This window comes from Rhineura floridana, chromosome 1 (assembly GCF_030035675.1).
Source record: "Rhineura floridana isolate rRhiFlo1 chromosome 1, rRhiFlo1.hap2, whole genome shotgun sequence".
NCBI lineage: Eukaryota > Metazoa > Chordata > Lepidosauria > Squamata > Rhineuridae > Rhineura > Rhineura floridana.
This window is the reverse complement of record NC_084480.1, coordinates 188,172,570-188,191,177: the sequence shown is the minus strand read 5'-3', so window position 1 is coordinate 188,191,177 and position 18,608 is coordinate 188,172,570. Positions and strand designations below refer to the sequence as shown.

Below are 18,608 nucleotides of genomic sequence, written 5' to 3'. Positions count from 1 at the left end.
TGACTAAACCATGCCATATGTGGCCATTTGGAGGAGGGAGAGAAGGAAGCACACGTCTCCTTTCTGCCCACCCCGACCGCATGACTCTGCAAGGCCTTTAAATCGGTGTGAGACCTGATCTGGGTCAGGTCAGCTGGAATGCCAGTTTGGGGACCTTGCACAGTCATGGAGCCTACCTGCATATCTTGTTCTCTCCCCTCTCTTTGACACCAGCCTCCCCCCCCTTTTGACAGCCCTTGATCATTTCTGGTGGACCTGATCCCATCTGTGGATGCGTCAACCTGATGCGGCTAAATCCCAGGTCAACCTGGCCCGATTTGGTTCAGGATCTGGGATTGGCCAGATCCAGTGCACATCAGTAGTTTATTCCACAGAGGATTTGGGGGGTGTTGAGTATGATTGCACCGCACATCTAATGTCCAGTGGTTGCATGTCAGATTGTTATGCTGGTCCTTCCTTCCCTCTTCTGGACTGCATGGCTAGCATGAGCTAGGTGGTGTACAAGGACATAATGTGTTTAAGGTTCCTTTTGTGTTATGCCGTATCAAGATTTACTAGGAATGATTATTTTTCATTTCGCACCGCCATGACCATGGACACCTCTAGACTTTTGTAGCGTCACAAGTCAAAGCCAAGGTCATCCAGAACTAAAGCTCAGTCAAATATAATATGAACCATTAATTCATGGTTCATGAAGATAAGAATGTTATTTTTCTTTATCAGTCAATTATGGATTAATAAGGATTTGTGTGTTTTGCAATTCTTTTTAGAAAACGAGAGTGCCTCCAAGCAGAAACAGAGCGCCCAGCCCGTCTTTAAAGCTAGTGTTATCCTTTCTATTCCAAATTTTGCAATGATGCCAGCACTTGACGAAGTACAGCAAACACTCAACAAGGCTGTGGACTGTATTGTCAGTGTCATGAAAGGAGTTGGCCAGTGGAGTAAAGAGAGATTATCAAAGGTATGCTGTTTGTGTGTCTCTGAGAGCTTTCCTGGTAACTTAGATTCATGTTCAGATACACAGATTTTTTTTTTTAATTATTTCTGTGCAGAAAAAGATGTTAGAAAGGAAAATAGCTGCTTTGAAACGTGATGGAGACAGTGATTCTGAGAACGAACTGCGAGAAACTGAAGTTGGAAACATCCCAGGTAATACGTTGACTCTTCAGTATTTATGTACAAACCCTGCCTTTGTTAAGATTTAAAAGTAATGTCTTTTACTGCTATGTAGCAAGATATTGCAGATGTAGCAATCAGTCACTAGGTAAATGTATTAAACGTTTGACCATTTGTAATGCATCTAAGAGTGTGGGCAAGACCATGTCTCATTCCTTTATGAGTCTGATATGCAAGCCTGAGCATCATAGTAGTTCAGAGGATAGACTGAGCAAGAGTACCAAGCAAGGATAGGGAAGACATATAGGAAGAGGAGAGATTGCAACCCTATCCCACTTCCCTGGGAGTAAGCCCCATTAAATTCAATGGGATTTATCTCTGAATAGATCTGGTTAGGACTGCAGCATAAATCCTTTTTTCATGCACGAGAGTATCCTTTAAAGCTGTCATTAGGACCTCTTAGTGCTAAGCACCCTGACTCGCTCTCAGCATATTCCATGTACACATTTAAGAGGTGTACTGACTGTCTGGTATAGACCCAATCCACACATTAACTTACCCTCCTAATGAGGGAATGTAGTCGAACCCTCCTGTGCCTATTTTGGAATTCCAAGGAAGGTATAGATGGCAAACTTGTGGCCTTCCAGCTATTGCCAAGACACAACTTCCATCAGCTTGAGCCCGCATAGTCAATGATCAGGGATGATGGGAGTTGTAGTTTAGCAACTTCTGCAGAGTCACAGGTTAGCCACCTAACCTGTAGAGGTAGTATGGTAAATGAGAAGGAACTCCCTTCTAAATGTGGGTGATTTAAAAAGAGTCATATGCGCAATAATGTATGATTCTGTCTTTATTGTTTGTTAGATACAGTTCACATCCACACCATACGTTTAAAGCACCTTTAAAGCACATTGCCCCCCCTCCCAGAGTCCTGGGACCTGCAGTTCACTCCTCACGGATCTACAATTCTCAGCATTCTTAACAAACTACAGTTACTAGGATTCTTTGGGGAAAGCCATGTTCTTTAAATGTATGGTGTGGATGTGATCATATTTGGAAAGATCTGTACTTAAAAAAAAAAAAAAAGCTTTAGGAATATTCATTATAACTCAGGACCCCTAAGCAAGTAAAGTTTACAAGGGTTCTAGATAATTTTTGGAGGAATAGATGAGCGGACTCCTGCAAGCATGCTGAAGTGTGTGTCAAATGATAGTTTTGCATGCTAACACATCCTTGAAAGCAGATGTGCCAGTGCCCATGTGCTTTTTTGGCCATATTCTGTAATATACGGAGCCACTCAAAGCTTGATTAGAGGTGTAGCTTGCCACCACATATTGCAGCATGTAAACAAAAAATGCTCAGAGATCTTGTTTGGTATGAAATGGAAATGGACTGCCTTCAAGTCGATCCCAACTTATGGCTACCCTATGCATAGGGTTTTCATGGTAAGCGGTATTCAGAGGGGGTTTACCATTGCCTCCCTCTGAGGCTAGTCCTCCCTAGCTGGCTAGGGCCTGCTCACTTGCCACAGCTGCACAAGCCAGCCCCTTCCTTGTCCTCAAGTGCCAGCTGGGGGGCAACTGGGCTCCTTGGGACTATGCAGCTTGCCCACGGCTGCACTGGTGGCAGGGCACATAACCCCTGAACCATTCACTGTGGGGGTGATCTTTAGCTGACCCTTGACACCCAGGAGACACGAGCGGGGATTTGAACTCACAGACTCTGGACTCCCAGCCAGGCTGTCCTCCCCACTGTGCTATACCAACTTACATTTGTAATAAACAAATCACCTGCAGAAGCTCAAAATGCTCTCAAGGAAGCAATATGATGAATTTAGAGCCTATTATTTAACTTTACATCAATGCACTATACAGCTATAAACATGGAATTTTAGGCTGTGCTTGAGTTGTTTAGATGGGCACATCAAACCACAAAATGTAACAAAGACTTTTTTTTTAACTCTCTGAGGCCTTATTGTTAATGTGATGCTTCTAATTCTTTGTCTTGGTTTCCCCCCTGGAAGACTCTGCTTCAGATACGGCCTCTCTGATCTTGCCTTCTCCTGTCCAAAACAAGAACTACTACAAAAGCATTTCAGAGAATAAGGAAATAATTAAGCTGATGTCTGTTCTTAGTACAGCTATCAATTCCACCAAAAGGGTAAGCAAAGCATAGAGAAGGAACCTTACTTACCTTTAGTGGAAAGGCTGGTGAACAGGAGTGTCCAAATTAGGTAGAGAAAAAGTGTGGTCACAGGCAAGGGATGTAGAGGAAAGAGCAAGGAGGAAGTCTTGGCTGTAGGAACTGACAGAGGTCAATAGAAAAAAAGGGGGTTGTTGAATCAAGAAGAAGTTGCAACGCATTGTTAGGTGGTGGACTACAGCTATTGCAGGACCAGGTCTGACCCTGTCAGTCTTCTGTACTAGCAGTATTCCATTGTCCCCCAAATGTAAAAACCATCTTGGTGAAGAAGGATAAACCTCTTGGGCTATTGCTTTTGGCTTTGTTACTTTCCTTATAATGTGAAGGAAAACACCCAACAAATGGGTGTCTTAGTGGCTTTGTCTCAATGCATGTCTGAAGGCCTTTTCTGGAGTGTACCAGACAGGGATTGGAATGAGTATTCTGTTCAGTATTTTAAAATATACCAAGCTGAAATAGGAACTAAGTTTGGGGGTCGTATTTCATAGCAGAGATAAAAACAAGCAGCAGAGTGAGATAAACCAGTCCACACCTTTCTCTATACAAATAACAACAGACACAATCTTCTTAGGTAAAAGACAAAGAACGTTTACTCACGACCTCTTCATATGTTCAGAAACATAGGCTCTAGCTTAGGTGAAAGAAAAATAGTCTCAGTCCATCTTAGTCTTTAGTATTGATGCTCTCAGCAGAGAGCCATGCGCCATGCAGCCTCTCCCAGTGGTGAATAGATCAGCAATGGAGAATATTCAAAGAATCTCCAGGACAAAGGAAGGAGGAAATCAGGTAACTAACCCCACCCATAAGGAAGTCCCAGCTGGGACTGATTGCTACCACCTGTCCCTCTTTGGAGGGATACATAAGCCGGCTGGCTGGGGTGGCCTGGGAGACCCAGGGCCTGCAGGAAGAGAACATCGCCGCCCAGGGAAGGAGAGTCTGCTGCTGTTGCTGCTGCTGTGGGATCACCACCTCCACCACCCTTCCCTGTGGGACTTCTGCCTGGCAGACCTGCATCCTGCAGGACCAGGCCCCAGGTACCCAGCCAGCTGGGACTGATTGCTACCACCTGTCCCTCTTTGGAGGGATACATAAGCCGGCTGGCTGGGGTGGCCTGGGTGTTTGTTTGTTTTTTTGTTCGTTTGTTGTGTGCTGCTTTTTTTTTTTTTGTGGGAATAAGGAGGATTAATTTTATGATGTTTTAATTGGAAATTGGTTTTAAATTGTTTAGGACTGTGGTTTGTTTTTGTATATGTATATTATGTATAGCTTTTTGTTATTGTAAGTCGCCTAGAGTGTCCACTAACCTGGACAGATAGGCGACCAATAAATAAAATATTATTATTAAAAAAAAAAAATCATGGTGAAAAGGTACATGGGATATTTCCCCAAATATCCCCTAAGGTGAACATGCAATATTTGCCTATTCCAACATATTCTGGGTCCCTTCCATTTTCAGCCAACCAAACCCACATTGTAACACTAGGATATGATGGCATCTGATTCCACCATTTTGCAGGGAACAGTGTTGTTGCTGATAAGTTGTTCAAGATTACATGGTTTGTACATATAGGCTGGAAAGAAATCATGATATTTTTGGAATATATAAGAAAGAACTGGTTCAGGTGGTTCATGGAGCCCTTTTCTTGGCTCATAATGCTGGTCTGTTTGAATATTTGGGAACTGTGGCTTGAATCTCTTTCAGCTTCCATGATTTGTACGTATAGTACACACTGGAATTCTTATGATTGTGGAGGTTGCCTTGGCCGAGCTCCCAACTCTCGTGCTATTCTACTTGAATGAATAATGCAATATTGCAATCTGGTCAATCCTTTTTGCCTTCAGGAACCCTTTCCACATTATCACACACAGTGTACATGTACGAGATTGTTAACCCTAAAATTGTTGATACAGATCACACATGTGTTTCTTCCTCTGTGTGTCATGATAAGCACACAAGACATGATAAGAACATAGGTATATGATTTGTTCATGGCTCCCAGCTATGTTTGGTGTTGCATCAGGTGTGAAGCAGCCCTAAAACCAGACTTCTTTTTAAATTAGCAACTTACCTGTTTGGGTTTGTTTTCATTCTAAGGGGCCCTGATCGTAACATTTCCTGAACATTCTTGCTAGTTTAAGTACGTGGTAAAATATTGCCATGGGAGTAGCTGTAGACAATCACCTTACTTTTGTGACTTGTCAATGTTTCAGGAAGTGCTTGCAGCCTTGGAACGCTTCAAATGTTATCATCACATCTGGCAGAGGGAGAAAGAGGAAACCATTGAAAACTTCATCAAAGGAAGCTCTTTGCTCTCTGAATTTGAATCCCAAATTCTATATTACAGAGACTTGGAACTTGAAATTAACTCTGAGCCTGAATACATATGCGTGGGAACTGTTGCACTGTTTACTGGTACAGTAATTTAATATTCAATTATCATCAAATTCATGCTAGTTCCTCCCAGTCTGAGAATGCTGCTCTAAAACAACATCAAGGTTACAATCCTCTACACACTTACCTGAGAGTAAATCTCATTGAACTCAATGGCCTTATAGGCCCCTTCCAACTCTACGATTCTATGATTCTAACCTAATGGGACTCGCATCAGAAAAGACAATCCTCTATACACTTCTCTGAGAGTAAATCCCATTGAACCCAATGGGACTTGCATCAGAAAAGCCATATATAGGATTTGTGCTTCAAATCTCTCTCCTTTTGCTCTATTTGTTGGTTCTAATTAATTATATTATAAAAGCCATTTTGTCCCTTGTCACCAACTCCACTGAATGGGAAAAAGGAGGAGGAGTGGATTCAAGAAGGGGTGTGGCACTGCTTCTTTAACTAGCTGTCACAATTTGCATTTTGTTCCCCAGCGGATCTAAAGTTGGCCCTAACAACAGAAACCAAGGCTTGGATGATTGCATTTGGACGTCATTGTAACAAGACTTACAGAACAGAGATGGAAAACATCTTCACCTTTGTAGAGGAAATCAGCAAGAAACTGAACCGTCAGATTAAAGACCTGGATGATATAAGAATAGCTATGGCTTCCTTAAAAGAGATCCGAGAGCAACAGATCCCCATAGACTTCCAAGTGGGACCAATTGAGGTAACTGGAAATGAAACCTGCACCCATTTCCTGCTGTGATCTCTGACACTGAATTGTGTCTGTTTCCCCATCCAGCCACATAAATGAGGTTCTGTCGCAGTCTGCTCTGCTCTTTTATTGATTTTATCAAATACTTGTTCATTCAATTTAATATCCTGCCTTCTAGTGGAAATTCAAGGCAGCTAAGAACATCAAAGCAACAATAAAATGTTACATAAAAATCAATTTGAAATTTAAATGCAAATTGAACCAAATTTCTCTTCCCATACCTGGTGTCTAGTGGTGTAGTTGCAAAGTTATGGGTTTCTTTGTATTGCGCAGAACAAATGAGATTTCCATGTTTCAGTGCTCTCCCTCCTTTTACAAACAAATTACATATTTTGTATATTTCTTCATGGCTTCATCTTTTATTGTATGTTTGTGATAATGCTCATTATCACTTCAACTAATAGTGTAGGATCTATTGCAAGGATTGCTTGAAGTCATTGTGGTCAACTGTGATTTACAAGTTACCTGGTACCAGCCCTGCTCCTTTCATCTTTAGCAGGACCACCTGGTGCTTTTTTGATCTTGAGCTCCCAAAGGAATATTTCATTATGCACATAGCTATGTGTAGACTTTTTGATGATCATAGATAACAATCTTTTGTCTTGGCAGGAGTCCTATGCAATGTTACACAAGTATGAGTTACTGGTGGCAAAAGAAGAGATGGAAAAGGTGGACACGCTGCGTTATACCTGGGAGAAACTACTGGTTCAAGCGAATGAAGTGCAGAATGAATTAGTAGCATTGCAACCCACGTTCAGAAGGGAGCTAATAAGCACAGTGGAGATATTTGTTGAAGACTGTCATCAGTATTACTTGGATTATGACAAGGTACAGGACTATAGTATACTAGAATAATATAATTGTTTTATTTGTAATGTATGGATATATTTTGGGCAGTTGCCTGAAAAGACGTCAAGTGTTAAACCCTGAAGGTATCTTTTAATTGAATACATCAGTCTTGAAGAATCAACTCAGGCTGCTTTTTCGATACAGAGCAAGCTGTGAGTGATGATGGCCCAAATTCCATTGAGGAGTTGGATTATGAAAAGTGAATGGCTAGACTACAGTCAAAAAGGTGGCAAGGGATGATGGCCAGGTTCTTGTGGTCTTTTGATGTCTCCCTTAATTGGTTGCAAAGTGGTCTTGTAATGCATGAATGCATGCATTTACATTGTATAACCTGCCTTTCCATTCTTATCAAAAGCTAGTTCGCAATGAAACAACACACATGCGCGCGCACACACGTACACACACACACACAAACAGTCCCATAAACAAACAACATCATCTTGAAAGGCCTGCATCAGCTGACAAAAACAGCTGGAAGTCTTCTCATAGGGAAGATATTCCAGAGTCATGGAGATACATTCAATATGACTATGACCTTTCTTAAGCCTTTGGGAAGGGTTAACATAGCTAGATAGCTCTAAGGCTACATCTGCACCATACATTTAAAGCAGTATCATACTACTTTACACAGTCATGGCTTCTCCACAAAGAATCCTGGAAATAGTAGTTTGTTAAGGGAGCTGAGAGCTACAATTCCCTGGGAAGAGGGATTAATTGTTAAATAATTATGGAAATTATAGCACTGTGAATGGAATAGGGGTCTCCTAGCAGCTCTCAGCTCTCTTAAGAAACTACAGTTCTCAGGATTCTTTGGGGAAAACCATTTATTTATTTATTGCATTTGTATACTGCCCCATAGCCAAAGCTGTCTGGGTGGTTTACAACAATTAAAAACATTAAAAACAAATATACAAATTTAAAAACACATTTTTAAAAAGCAATTTAAAAACATAACCATAACTGTTTAAGTGGATAATAGTGCTTTAAATGTATATGATGCGGATGGAGATGGGGAACCTGCAGTCATCTAGATGTTGGCCATTGATCAGGCATGATGGGAATTGTAGCCCAGCAATATCTGGAAGGCTGTAGGCTTTCCACTCCTGATCTAAGATAAGGATTGGTTCACATATGCATGCACATAATATATTTTATACCTGGTTACTGTACACTTGGTGACTTATAGCTTAAAAAGTGAACTAATTCTGTTACAAAGCCTTATTTTAGAAGTGACATTGGGTGATGTGAAAATTCTAGTTGTAGAGTTCAATTTGTAATGACTCATTTCCTCATATAAAGCATCACTGCAAGAGTGAACCAAATCTCTGTGACTGTGTTTGCCAGTGTGAACTCAACAAGTCACTGGAGTACACAAACACTGAATGCTCCATTCTGAACAGGTTGCCACATGGCAAGAACTTAATTCATGTCACTGGTCCCCTATAGTAAATGCAGGAGGGTGCCTGGGGGAAAGATATATTTTCCTAGGGTAATTCACACACTCTTGATCATCCACTCCACTGTCAAAGCTGGGAGCTCTTGAAGTTGTTGTCTACATGTGCCAAGGAAAATAAATCTAATAATCTTTGAGCAGCACTATAGATTATATAAACCTTTAAAAATGTTTAAAACTTTCATGATGTAGCCATGATGGGGATGACAGAATGGAAGTTCTTAAAACCAAGGATGCTATATTTTTGAGAAAGACTATACAAATTTATGGGACTTTTATTAATGTGATATTTCATTCTTCTCTTTCTCTTCCAGAATGGTCCCATGGTGACTGGTCTTGAACCCCAGGAAGCTAGTGACAGGCTTATCATGTTCCAGGTATTCTTCCTACCTTTTTGCTTCATTATTTGTAAAACTTTAGTGAAACTATATGAGTCATAGGGTAATAGAATACTACAACATCACTCTAGATGTGTCATTAAAAAAAGGTGCCCTTCTGTGGGTAGGAATGTGATCTTCTGCTTAAGGAAGGGTGGTTTTTGACCTAGTGGGAACACACTGTGTGAGAAGAATGATCCACCCCCAACCCCGATCACAAGAAGAGTCCTGCTGGATCAGATGAAAGGCCTATTAGTCCAGCATCCTGTTTCCCACAGCGGCCGACAGTTGCCTCTGGGAAAGAAGCAGGGCATGAAGACAATAGCTGCTATCCCACGGATTCTCATTAGCGATTGGTATTCAGAAATATACCAACTGTGAATGTGGAAGTATGACTGGTAGCCATGGATAGCCTTGTTCTCCATAAATTATTCTAATCACCTTTAGATTAGTGGCTCTCACCATCTTGTGGTAGCAAATTCCATAAAAGTATTATGTACTGTGTGAAGAAGAACTTTCTTTGTCTATCTTGAATCCCCTGCCAATCATTGTTGCTGAATGCCCACAAGTTCTAGTGTTATGAGAGAGGGAGTAAAACTTCTCTTTCTCCACACCATACATAATGTTATCATTATCTCTCATGTTTTTCCTAAATGGAGAAACCCCAAACTTAGGGATCTTAGGGAGGGTCATTTTGGTTACACTTTTCTGCACCTTTTCTAGCTCTACAATAACTTTTTTGAGATAAGGCAATTAAAACTGTACATCTTATTTCAAGTCTGGCCAAACCATAGGTTTGTATTCACTAATAGGCAAAAAAACTTGTTTAAGAACGTACCTATAGCCCACAGATATTTCTATCAAACTTTAAAAAGCAGGGAAATTGGGCAGCTATAGTGAATGCACCAGGGGAGCAGGACACCTGACCTCCTCTCTGAGATATTGTACTGCCCTACAAATTGGTCAAAATGCAAACACAATTTAGGTTGGTCTTTCACAGTCCAATCCACTTCCTGTGTAGCCTAGCAGCTGTGAGTCTGGCTTTTAGAACACAGAGCATGCCCAACATTATCATTGAGTTCAAGCCAAAATTTCTTAAATTAATTAAAAATCAGCCAGGCATTTTTTAAACTGCAGAAGATGAAGGTCAGTGTATGGGGCAAGGTCAGTATCAGGATTACAGGTACTCTGTGAACATGGCTGATTTTTAATGAATTTCAACAGATTATGAGAACTCTGTCAGAAAAAAGTCCAAAAGGTGTCTGTTTTTCTCTCTCTCTTTTTAGATTTGAACTCTCTATTCTCTCTGACTGTTTTGTGTATTGCCATGAAAATTTATAGGGTTAAGCAAGCATTTCTGAGTTCAGGACTATACGTTTTGTAAGGTTTTGTTTTGAAATGAGTTTATGGGAAGCATCAGAATGGGAAGGGGGGTATTTTCAATTTAACATTGCGGAATGTGAAAAATCCCCGCTGGCTATAGTATACAGCCACTCTCATGGCTGTATAATAAGAGCATTACAATATTGACTATCCAGGCCAGAGTGCTTCTGTTTTTTGCAAGTCTTATGCACGCTTTTTTGCAATATGCTGCAGAAGCTCTTTTGAAGACCTGTTTATGGACCACATATGGCATCTTCTGTATTCACCAAATTGGGTTATTCCAGATGAGGATGATCGTGGCAGAAATCCATTGTTGCTGTTCCATTTTAAGCTGCATAGGAAATAGTAATTCTACCTCCACATCTCTGGACTCTAAATTACATTCTACATCCAGGCAAGGTGGTAGGCAGTCCCCCTTTCTCCAACCACAAATGCTTGTGTGTGTGATATTGATTGGGATCATGGCACATGAAGGGAAAGGATTTATCACTCCCTTCCCTCTTGCCACAGTCCCAATCATAATTGGTGCCCCCACCAAAGTTGCACTTTTTGGGGGCGGGGGAGTGGTGGAAGGAAGGGTTATAGAGTTGGTTCCCAGAGAGGAGGGACTGACCAAAGAGAAGGAAATGGGTAAAGCAATCTATACACGCCATTATCAACCCCAAAAGCATGATGCCTCATCTACATCTGGGGAGATTGTGCAGCTGCTCCATTGTGATGGAAGAAAGTTGGGTTTTCTGAACTCTGAAAATGTTTGGAAGCTGAATGGGGAACACATGAAGGAGAGGGTGTTTTGCATGTGATATCATGCAGATGGCCTATTTAAAGTGAGTGACTAAAGCATAGCTATTCCACAGTGTGGGAGCAGCCCATGCTTTTCATACCATTACAAGTCTCCTGATACCCTGTGGCTCTGCACTGTGAGAAGTTTTCCATCAAGTTCTTGTACAGTGTGTCACAGGACTACTCTAATACACTTTCTGCTTCTGCTCATGATGGTTTCAATCCAAGTCAGTATTACAGTTTTCAGAGGTCCTTGCCTTGTTTTTAAGTGAGTCTGAAAACTAGCATGTACTTTGAAATTTAGAGGGCTTTCTAGAGCAGAGAAGGAGAACAAGTGATAAATTCATATGAGCGTAAGAAGCTGCCTTATACCAAGTCAAACCAATGGTCCATCTAGCTCGGTATTGTTTACAGTACACTGACTGGCAGAGGATCTCCAGGGTTTCTGAATCTTTCTCAGCTGTACCTGGAGTTGCCAGGGGTTGAACCTGAGATCTTCTGCTTGCAAAACAGACGCCCCACCACTGAGCTATGGCCCTTCCCCAGTCAATTTTATGGTTTTACATCTCTTGCTACTGACTATTCTGATTTTAGATCAGTGATCTATTTGAAATATATTCATTTTATTTCTTGTGATTTCAAGCGCCATATGCTCATTTTTCGTTTTAAATTCCAGAATCGATTTGACAACCTGTATCGGAAATACATCACCTACACTGGGGGCGAAGAGCTTTTTGGTTTGACGGTTACTCAGTACCCTCAGCTCCTTGAGATAAAGAAGCAGCTGAACTTGTTGCAAAAGCTTTATAGCCTGTACAACAGTGTTATTGAAACTGTAAATGGCTATTATGATATCCTCTGGTCAGAAGTGAATATTGAGAAGATCAATAATGAACTCCTTGAGTTTCAGAACAGGTGAGAAAACATGAGGTTGTTCAATCAGTATTTAGCAGTAAGTGTGGGGCATGTATTTATGCCTTCAAATTTGGTGCTAATGTTTAGGCGTTTAAAGCAGACCTTTGCAAGAGCAATGGAAGGAACATTTAGCCTCATTTAACTGTTTTTTTAACATAATCCTCTTTAGTATCTGTGTTGCCAGGCAGAATCTTTCGCTGATTTCATTTTCATCTTTTGAGGTGTTGCTCCTTGATTAAGTTTTTGGCACTTTTGATAATTGTAAAGGTTTTGTGATTTTTTCTTTATGTGAGAAGTAAATGTTCCTTGTGTACAAATAGAGAAATTGATTATGGGACCTTTTTTTAAGGGAAGGTTTACAGAGCCCTAAACTTTTCTTTTTATAGATCAGGGGTGGGAATCTGTTGCTCTCCACATGTTGGACTCCCATCTTCCTTGACCATTGGCAATGTGAGTGGGGCTGATGGGCGTTGGAATCTAACAATATCAGAAGGGTCACAGGTTCCCCTTCTCTGCTATAGATAAGGGATGCTCTGCATGCATGCAAGGTTTTTTTTTTTTGGAAATGTCCAGACGGCATCATTAACATCAAAATACTAGTCTCCATCCCCACTCCACCCCATTTATTCTTGATTAACTGGTTCTGGGAAAAATGTGATGTTTTATAAAAATCCAGTTGCCAGAAACCTGTTTGTTATATCTGAATAACCCATTCACAATATCAAGCCTTGTTTGGAAGCACTCAGAATGGCCCCTAATACACTGCAGACTTTTGTGTCCATTTTACAAATAAGAATTGAATCATGGAGAAGAAAAATGGTTAAAAGATGGTTTCTAGCACCATGGTATACACCGCGGTTGCGTAGTCTGAGACAGGAGGTGAGACGACTAGAGCGCCGGTGGCGGAAATCCCGCTCCGAAGATGTCCGGACACAGGTTAGAGCAGCAGTAGCTGCCTACCAAGTGGCAATAAAGGTAGGAAAGAAGGCTTTCTTTGCTGCCTCTATTGCGTCTGCGGAGTGCTGTCCCAGGAGGCTGTTCCAGGTGGTCCGAAGCCTGGTCGGTCCAGTTGCTCAGGAACCCTTGAAACAGTCAAAGGCCTCCTGTGACTTATTAGCAAAACACTTCGCCGATAAAATCGAACACTTACGGAGCTCGATCCCGTGCGCCGTGGACACAGTGGATGAACCAGAGTTGGCCAGTTGCATGCCGGTAAATTGGGATCGGTTTCGGCTTCTCCCTTCTGAGGAAGTGGACAAGGTGCTTTCATCTGTGAAGCCAACCACTTGTCTTACTGATCCTTGCCCTTCGTGGCTCCTTGTGAGCTGCAGAGAGAAATTGGGCGAGGGGATCAAAGTGGTGGTAAACGCATCCTTGAAAGAGGGTGTGATGCCATCAGCCTTCAAGGAGGCAATTGTAAAGCCCATCTTAAAGAAGCCCTCCTTGGATCCCCAAGTATTTGATAACTTCCGCCCAATTTCGAATCTGCCATTTCTGGGCAAGGTCATTGAGCGAGTGGTGGCCAACCAGTTGTCAGCACACTTGGATGAAACGGATTATTTGGATCCATACCAATCGGGTTTCAGGACTGGTCACGGAACTGAAACAGCCTTGGTCGCTCTGGTAGATGATTTGAGGAGGGCATTAGATAGGGGAGAATCCACCTTTCTTGTCCTCCTCGATCTCTCAGCGGCTTTTGATACTGTCGACCACAGTATCCTTCTGCTTCGCCTGGAGGGATTGGGAATTGGAGGCACTGTATTACAGTGGTTCCATTCCTTTCTCTCTGACAGGTACCAACAGGTAGCATTGGGGGAGGAGGTATCAGACCCTCTCAATTGTGGTGTGCCACAGGGCTCTATCCTCTCTCCCATGCTATTTAACATCTATATGAAGCCGCTGGGGGCAATCATCAGGAGATTTGGGCTGCAGTGTCATCAATATGCGGATGACACTCAGCTCTATCTCTCATTTAAATCTTCACCAGAGTTGGCTGTGGAGACCTTGTCCAAGTGCCTGGAATCCGTGAGTGGATGGATGGGAAGACCGAGGTACTACTTGTGGGGGACAAGAGAAGGTTGGGCAACATTGACCTGAAGTTCAATGGGGTGAGTCTACCCCTAAAGGACCAGGTCCGCAGCCTTGGGGTTGTGCTTGATTCCAGGCTGTCCATGGAGGCTCAGATTTCGGCAGTGAGCCGGGCAGCCTGGTACCAACTACACCTCATACGAAGGCTGCAACCCTACCTTCCTGTTCACCAGCTCCCACTAGTGGTACACGCCCTGGTCACCTCTCGTTTGGACTACTGTAATGCGCTCTACGTGGGGTTACCCTTGAAAACGGTCCGGAAATTACAACTGATACAAAATGCGGCGGCTCGACTACTTACGAATAGTCGCCGCCGAGATCACATCACACCAGTGTTGTTCGATCTACACTGGCTACCAGTTGTTTTCCGAGCCCAATTCAAGGTGTTGGTATTGACCTTTAAATCCCTACACGGTTCCGGCCCAGTTTATCTCACGGAGCGCCTTCAACGCCACCAATTATGCCGCCCGACAAGATCGGCCACACAGGGCCTTCTCTCAATCCCGCCAACAAAAACAGCCAGATTGGCGGGTACAAGAGACAGGGCATTCTCAGTGGCGGCCCCCACTCTTTGGAACTCCCTCCCACAAGATCTCCGGCATGCCTCTTCTCTAAATGTGTTTCGGAAAGCCTTAAAGACCTGGCTCTTTCAGCAGGCCTTTGGGGTATCCGGGGAGGGTTAATTGTTATAACTGAAATGCCTCCTGCCCAGTTTTAATATTGTTGCTGCAGATGTGTTGTTTTCATATTGTATTACTGTATTTTATCAATTGTATTTTAACAATTTTGTAAGTCGCCTAGAGTGGCCATTGGCCAGATAAGCGACGAAGAAATTAAATTTATTATTTATTATTATTATTATTATTGTTTGCATATAGCATTTTTGCTGCTTTGTTACAGTAATTTTAATTCTGTTTCCTTGTTTTTAAATCTATAATTGCAGTAAATACAGTACAGGTACACTTAATAGGACTGGGTTTTTACTTCCCCATCCGGAGAAATCAGCTGACTAGAGATTTGGATGTCCTACATACAATGCCACACTATTCATTTAATATCTGTATGATTCAAGCTGTATTCTGGTCTGGTCTACCCAGAATAGGTGGACCTTAAGCAAATTGCTATCGCATACACTAATCTACCTTACAGGGCTATGAAGATAAAATAAAAATGTGTATGGCATATTGTATGATTAAAAGTGCTTATAGAAGTGATTAAGGCTGCAGTCCTATATGTGTGTACTCAGAAGTCCCATTGAATTCAAAGGGACTAACTTCCAAGTAAGTGTGTACGGGATTGCAGGCTGGGAGGAGGTTGAACTCAGTGGGGCTTTTCTCTGAGCAGTCCATAGGATTCTGTTTGCATTGTGAAAATATTTGAAATCATGTTAAAATATTGGGTTGTTGTTGTGTGTGCATCTAGGTGCCGTAAGCTACCTCGAGCTTTGAAAGAGTGGCAAGCATTTCTCGATCTTAAGAACACAATTGACGACTTCAATGAATGCTGCCCTTTGCTTGAGCTGATGTCCAATAAAGCCATGATGGCACGTCACTGGAAGCGTATCACTGATCTCACTGATCATAGTTTTGATGTCGAAAATGAGACATTCAAACTAAGAAACATTATGGAAACACCTTTGCTGAAATATAAAGAAGAGATTGAGGTATTCTTAATGCTGTAAGGACTGAGATGGGCCCATTAGTAGGTGATGTAACATCTCCAGTATTGAAATATAGGATCTATGTCCTGGCTGAACTTGTTAGACTCAGACTTGAACTCACTGGTGTGTTTTTCTCCATTATGTTTAATGCAAAATCTAAGCTTGGAACACTCCATAGATGAGTTTACAGATTACACAAGTCTACACAATGCATGGCTAGGCAAGCCTACTCAAGCAAAGATGTTGTTGCAGCAACTTGACATGCTCTTTAAGTAGAGTGGGATCTACTTGTGTGGGATCTGTCTCCCGGATCGGGACTGGGCTCACAAATGGGCGCTCCTCAGGAACTGGGGAGATGGCTCACCTTGTTCATGCCCATGCATCATCTGGCTTGTCCTTGGTGACAGCAGTGGAGATAGTTCATGCAAGTTCTGTTCAGCCACCTCCTCTGGCTGTGCTTCTGATTCCTTCCCCCTTGGAAGCTCTGATGGAGGCAGCTTGGGTGAGCAGGCGGGGTCAGAAGGCACAGTGGGGGGTGGCTCCACAGTGGGCTCTGTCTCTTCAGTGACAACAGGTGACTCTGGGGTGGGGCTGTTACTGACCAGGCTACTGAAATCCTCTTCAGTCTCAGCCCCCTCTCTCTGCAGCCTGCTAGATCCCTCCTCAGGATCCCAGTCCTCCTCCTCCTGCTCGCTTTGCTATGAGTTCTCTACAGGGCCCATGGCAATCTACCTATTCGACCTTCCATTTTACCCAGCCCCAAAGGATACATTAGCATCCCCATCAGCATATGCAGCTGATCCAGAAGGTAGACAGATAAATTGCTTTGTTCCATTTAGAAGAATACTTGCACCTGTCTTATTCCAAGGCTTATCAGAGGTTTGGACCATGCGAAGGTGGAAAAGTCATCAAGAATTCGCAACTGTACCCAGCGCTTGGAAAGTTCATTTCAAAAGGAACTAGTTCTAGTTAATCCAGTCCAAAAAGGAACTAGTTCCAGTTCATACTTTAACAAAATGAACTAGTTCAGTTTGAGTTCATCCATATGAACATTTTTAGTTTATAAAAAGTTCATCCTCTGCAATTTTTTCCAGCATTCAGAATTTTACAAGCTGCTGTAGTAAAGTATAGGGTCCAAAAGTAAATCGGGAGCAACACAGAAGTAATAAGATGTTTGATAGACAGAATGTCAGTGGAGAAGCTTTTCCCATAATTGTATTTCCATATTAGAAAAGGGTTACCCTGTTTAATTTCTGCCTGCCACACAGCTTGAAGGCACAAGACATCATTTGCTTTGTTTCTGTTGGAAGAGAGCTAATTTCTTCAGCAGGGAAGATACAGGAAATGCCTCACATTTCTTCCTTATTGCTTTGCAACAGTGATTAAATTACTAAGTGTCCTTAGCAATGGCAGCACCTCCATATCTGCCTAATAAGCCTCCACGTGTTGCTTGCTTTCTTTATAAATGCCTGATTGACTTACTTGTTTAAAAAAAGTGAAAACAAGAGTCAAGGCCACTTGCTAAGGAGGTGGGGAATGAACATGAAGATGAACTAGAAATCGTTCAATGCTCTGCCCCAAAATGAACTTAATTCACCTTTAGTTCTCCTGGCAATTATGGAAACTACTTTCAGGAGTAGTTCAGATATTTTTGAACTAGTTCAGTGAACTTTGTTCAACTGAACTAGTTCAGTGAACTTTGTTCAACTGAACTAGTTCATGCCCAGCACTGGCAGTTAGTGGTGGCGGCGGCAAGGTGTGTGTGCCTCAGTCAGCCCCCTGAAAGTGCATGTTTTCTGATGATAACAGTCCAGGCCTGTACCAGGGACAGCTATTCAGTCAGTAACTATGCAGCTTGCATGGTGTTGACCAGGGCATCCCCTGCCTCCACCCCACTGCCTGCTGCTGCCTAAAGGTGTTGGTGTGAACCCCCCTTCTTTTTCAGTCACTATGCAGTGGCAATAGGAACTTTTGCCTAGCAACATATTTCACTATCCATTGCTGTTCTCAATTATTCAGAAAGCATAGGTTTATTTCACCAATTAATCTTGAAGCTAAGCCTAAATTAATTGCATGCTGCCAACACATACAGAGTGAAACCACCCACTTCTGTCATAATAGCGTAGGTAGTCATTCAGCAGGGGTATCATCTCATTTTTCAGATGAAATATTCCATTGCTGAACAGTAATAGTGTCTTTTGCTGACCACATTAAAGAGATGGAAACAGCTGCACAACTAATTTCAGGTCTTTGGGCCTTCTCTGAAGTGATGTGTGCAGCCTTTCTGGGTCCTGTTCCACTGGGTTATGCTATGGCATGCTAGATATGAAGCTGTTCAGTTCATTGTAAAACAATTGTGATTGGTTTCATAGGATATCTGCATCAGTGCAGTGAAAGAGAGGGAAATTGAACAGAAGCTGAAACAAGTGATTGCAGAGTGGGACAACAAGACATTTACTTTTGCCAACTTTAAAACCCGCGGGGAGCTGCTCTTGAGGGGGGACAGCACTTCTGAAACCATTGCAAGCATGGAGGACAGCCTGATGATTCTGGGCTCCCTCATGAGTAATAGGTAAAATGCAATATCCCTTTTTCCTTCTAATGAGATATTTATGTGATTGTTT

At 42.3% G+C, this 18,608-nt stretch overlaps 1 protein-coding gene across 7 annotated transcripts in view; it reads left to right on the top strand.

Annotated features, from left to right (window-relative positions):
- The window catches only part of DNAH5 (dynein axonemal heavy chain 5), a 196,844-nt gene that overhangs the window by 65,113 nt on the left and 113,123 nt on the right, over positions 1-18,608 (top strand). For all 7 annotated transcript variants that reach the window (XM_061589366.1, XM_061589341.1, XM_061589331.1 and 4 more), the window contains 10 exons: positions 771-961; positions 1,053-1,149; positions 3,140-3,276; positions 5,530-5,731; positions 6,193-6,428; positions 7,086-7,304; positions 9,093-9,155; positions 11,998-12,236; positions 15,747-15,987; positions 18,357-18,556. In XM_061589366.1, the coding sequence (XP_061445350.1) occupies positions 771-961; positions 1,053-1,149; positions 3,140-3,276; positions 5,530-5,731; positions 6,193-6,428; positions 7,086-7,304; positions 9,093-9,155; positions 11,998-12,236; positions 15,747-15,987; positions 18,357-18,556 (1,825 nt within the window). The remainder of the gene's footprint in view (positions 1-770; positions 962-1,052; positions 1,150-3,139; positions 3,277-5,529; positions 5,732-6,192; positions 6,429-7,085; positions 7,305-9,092; positions 9,156-11,997; positions 12,237-15,746; positions 15,988-18,356; positions 18,557-18,608) is intronic.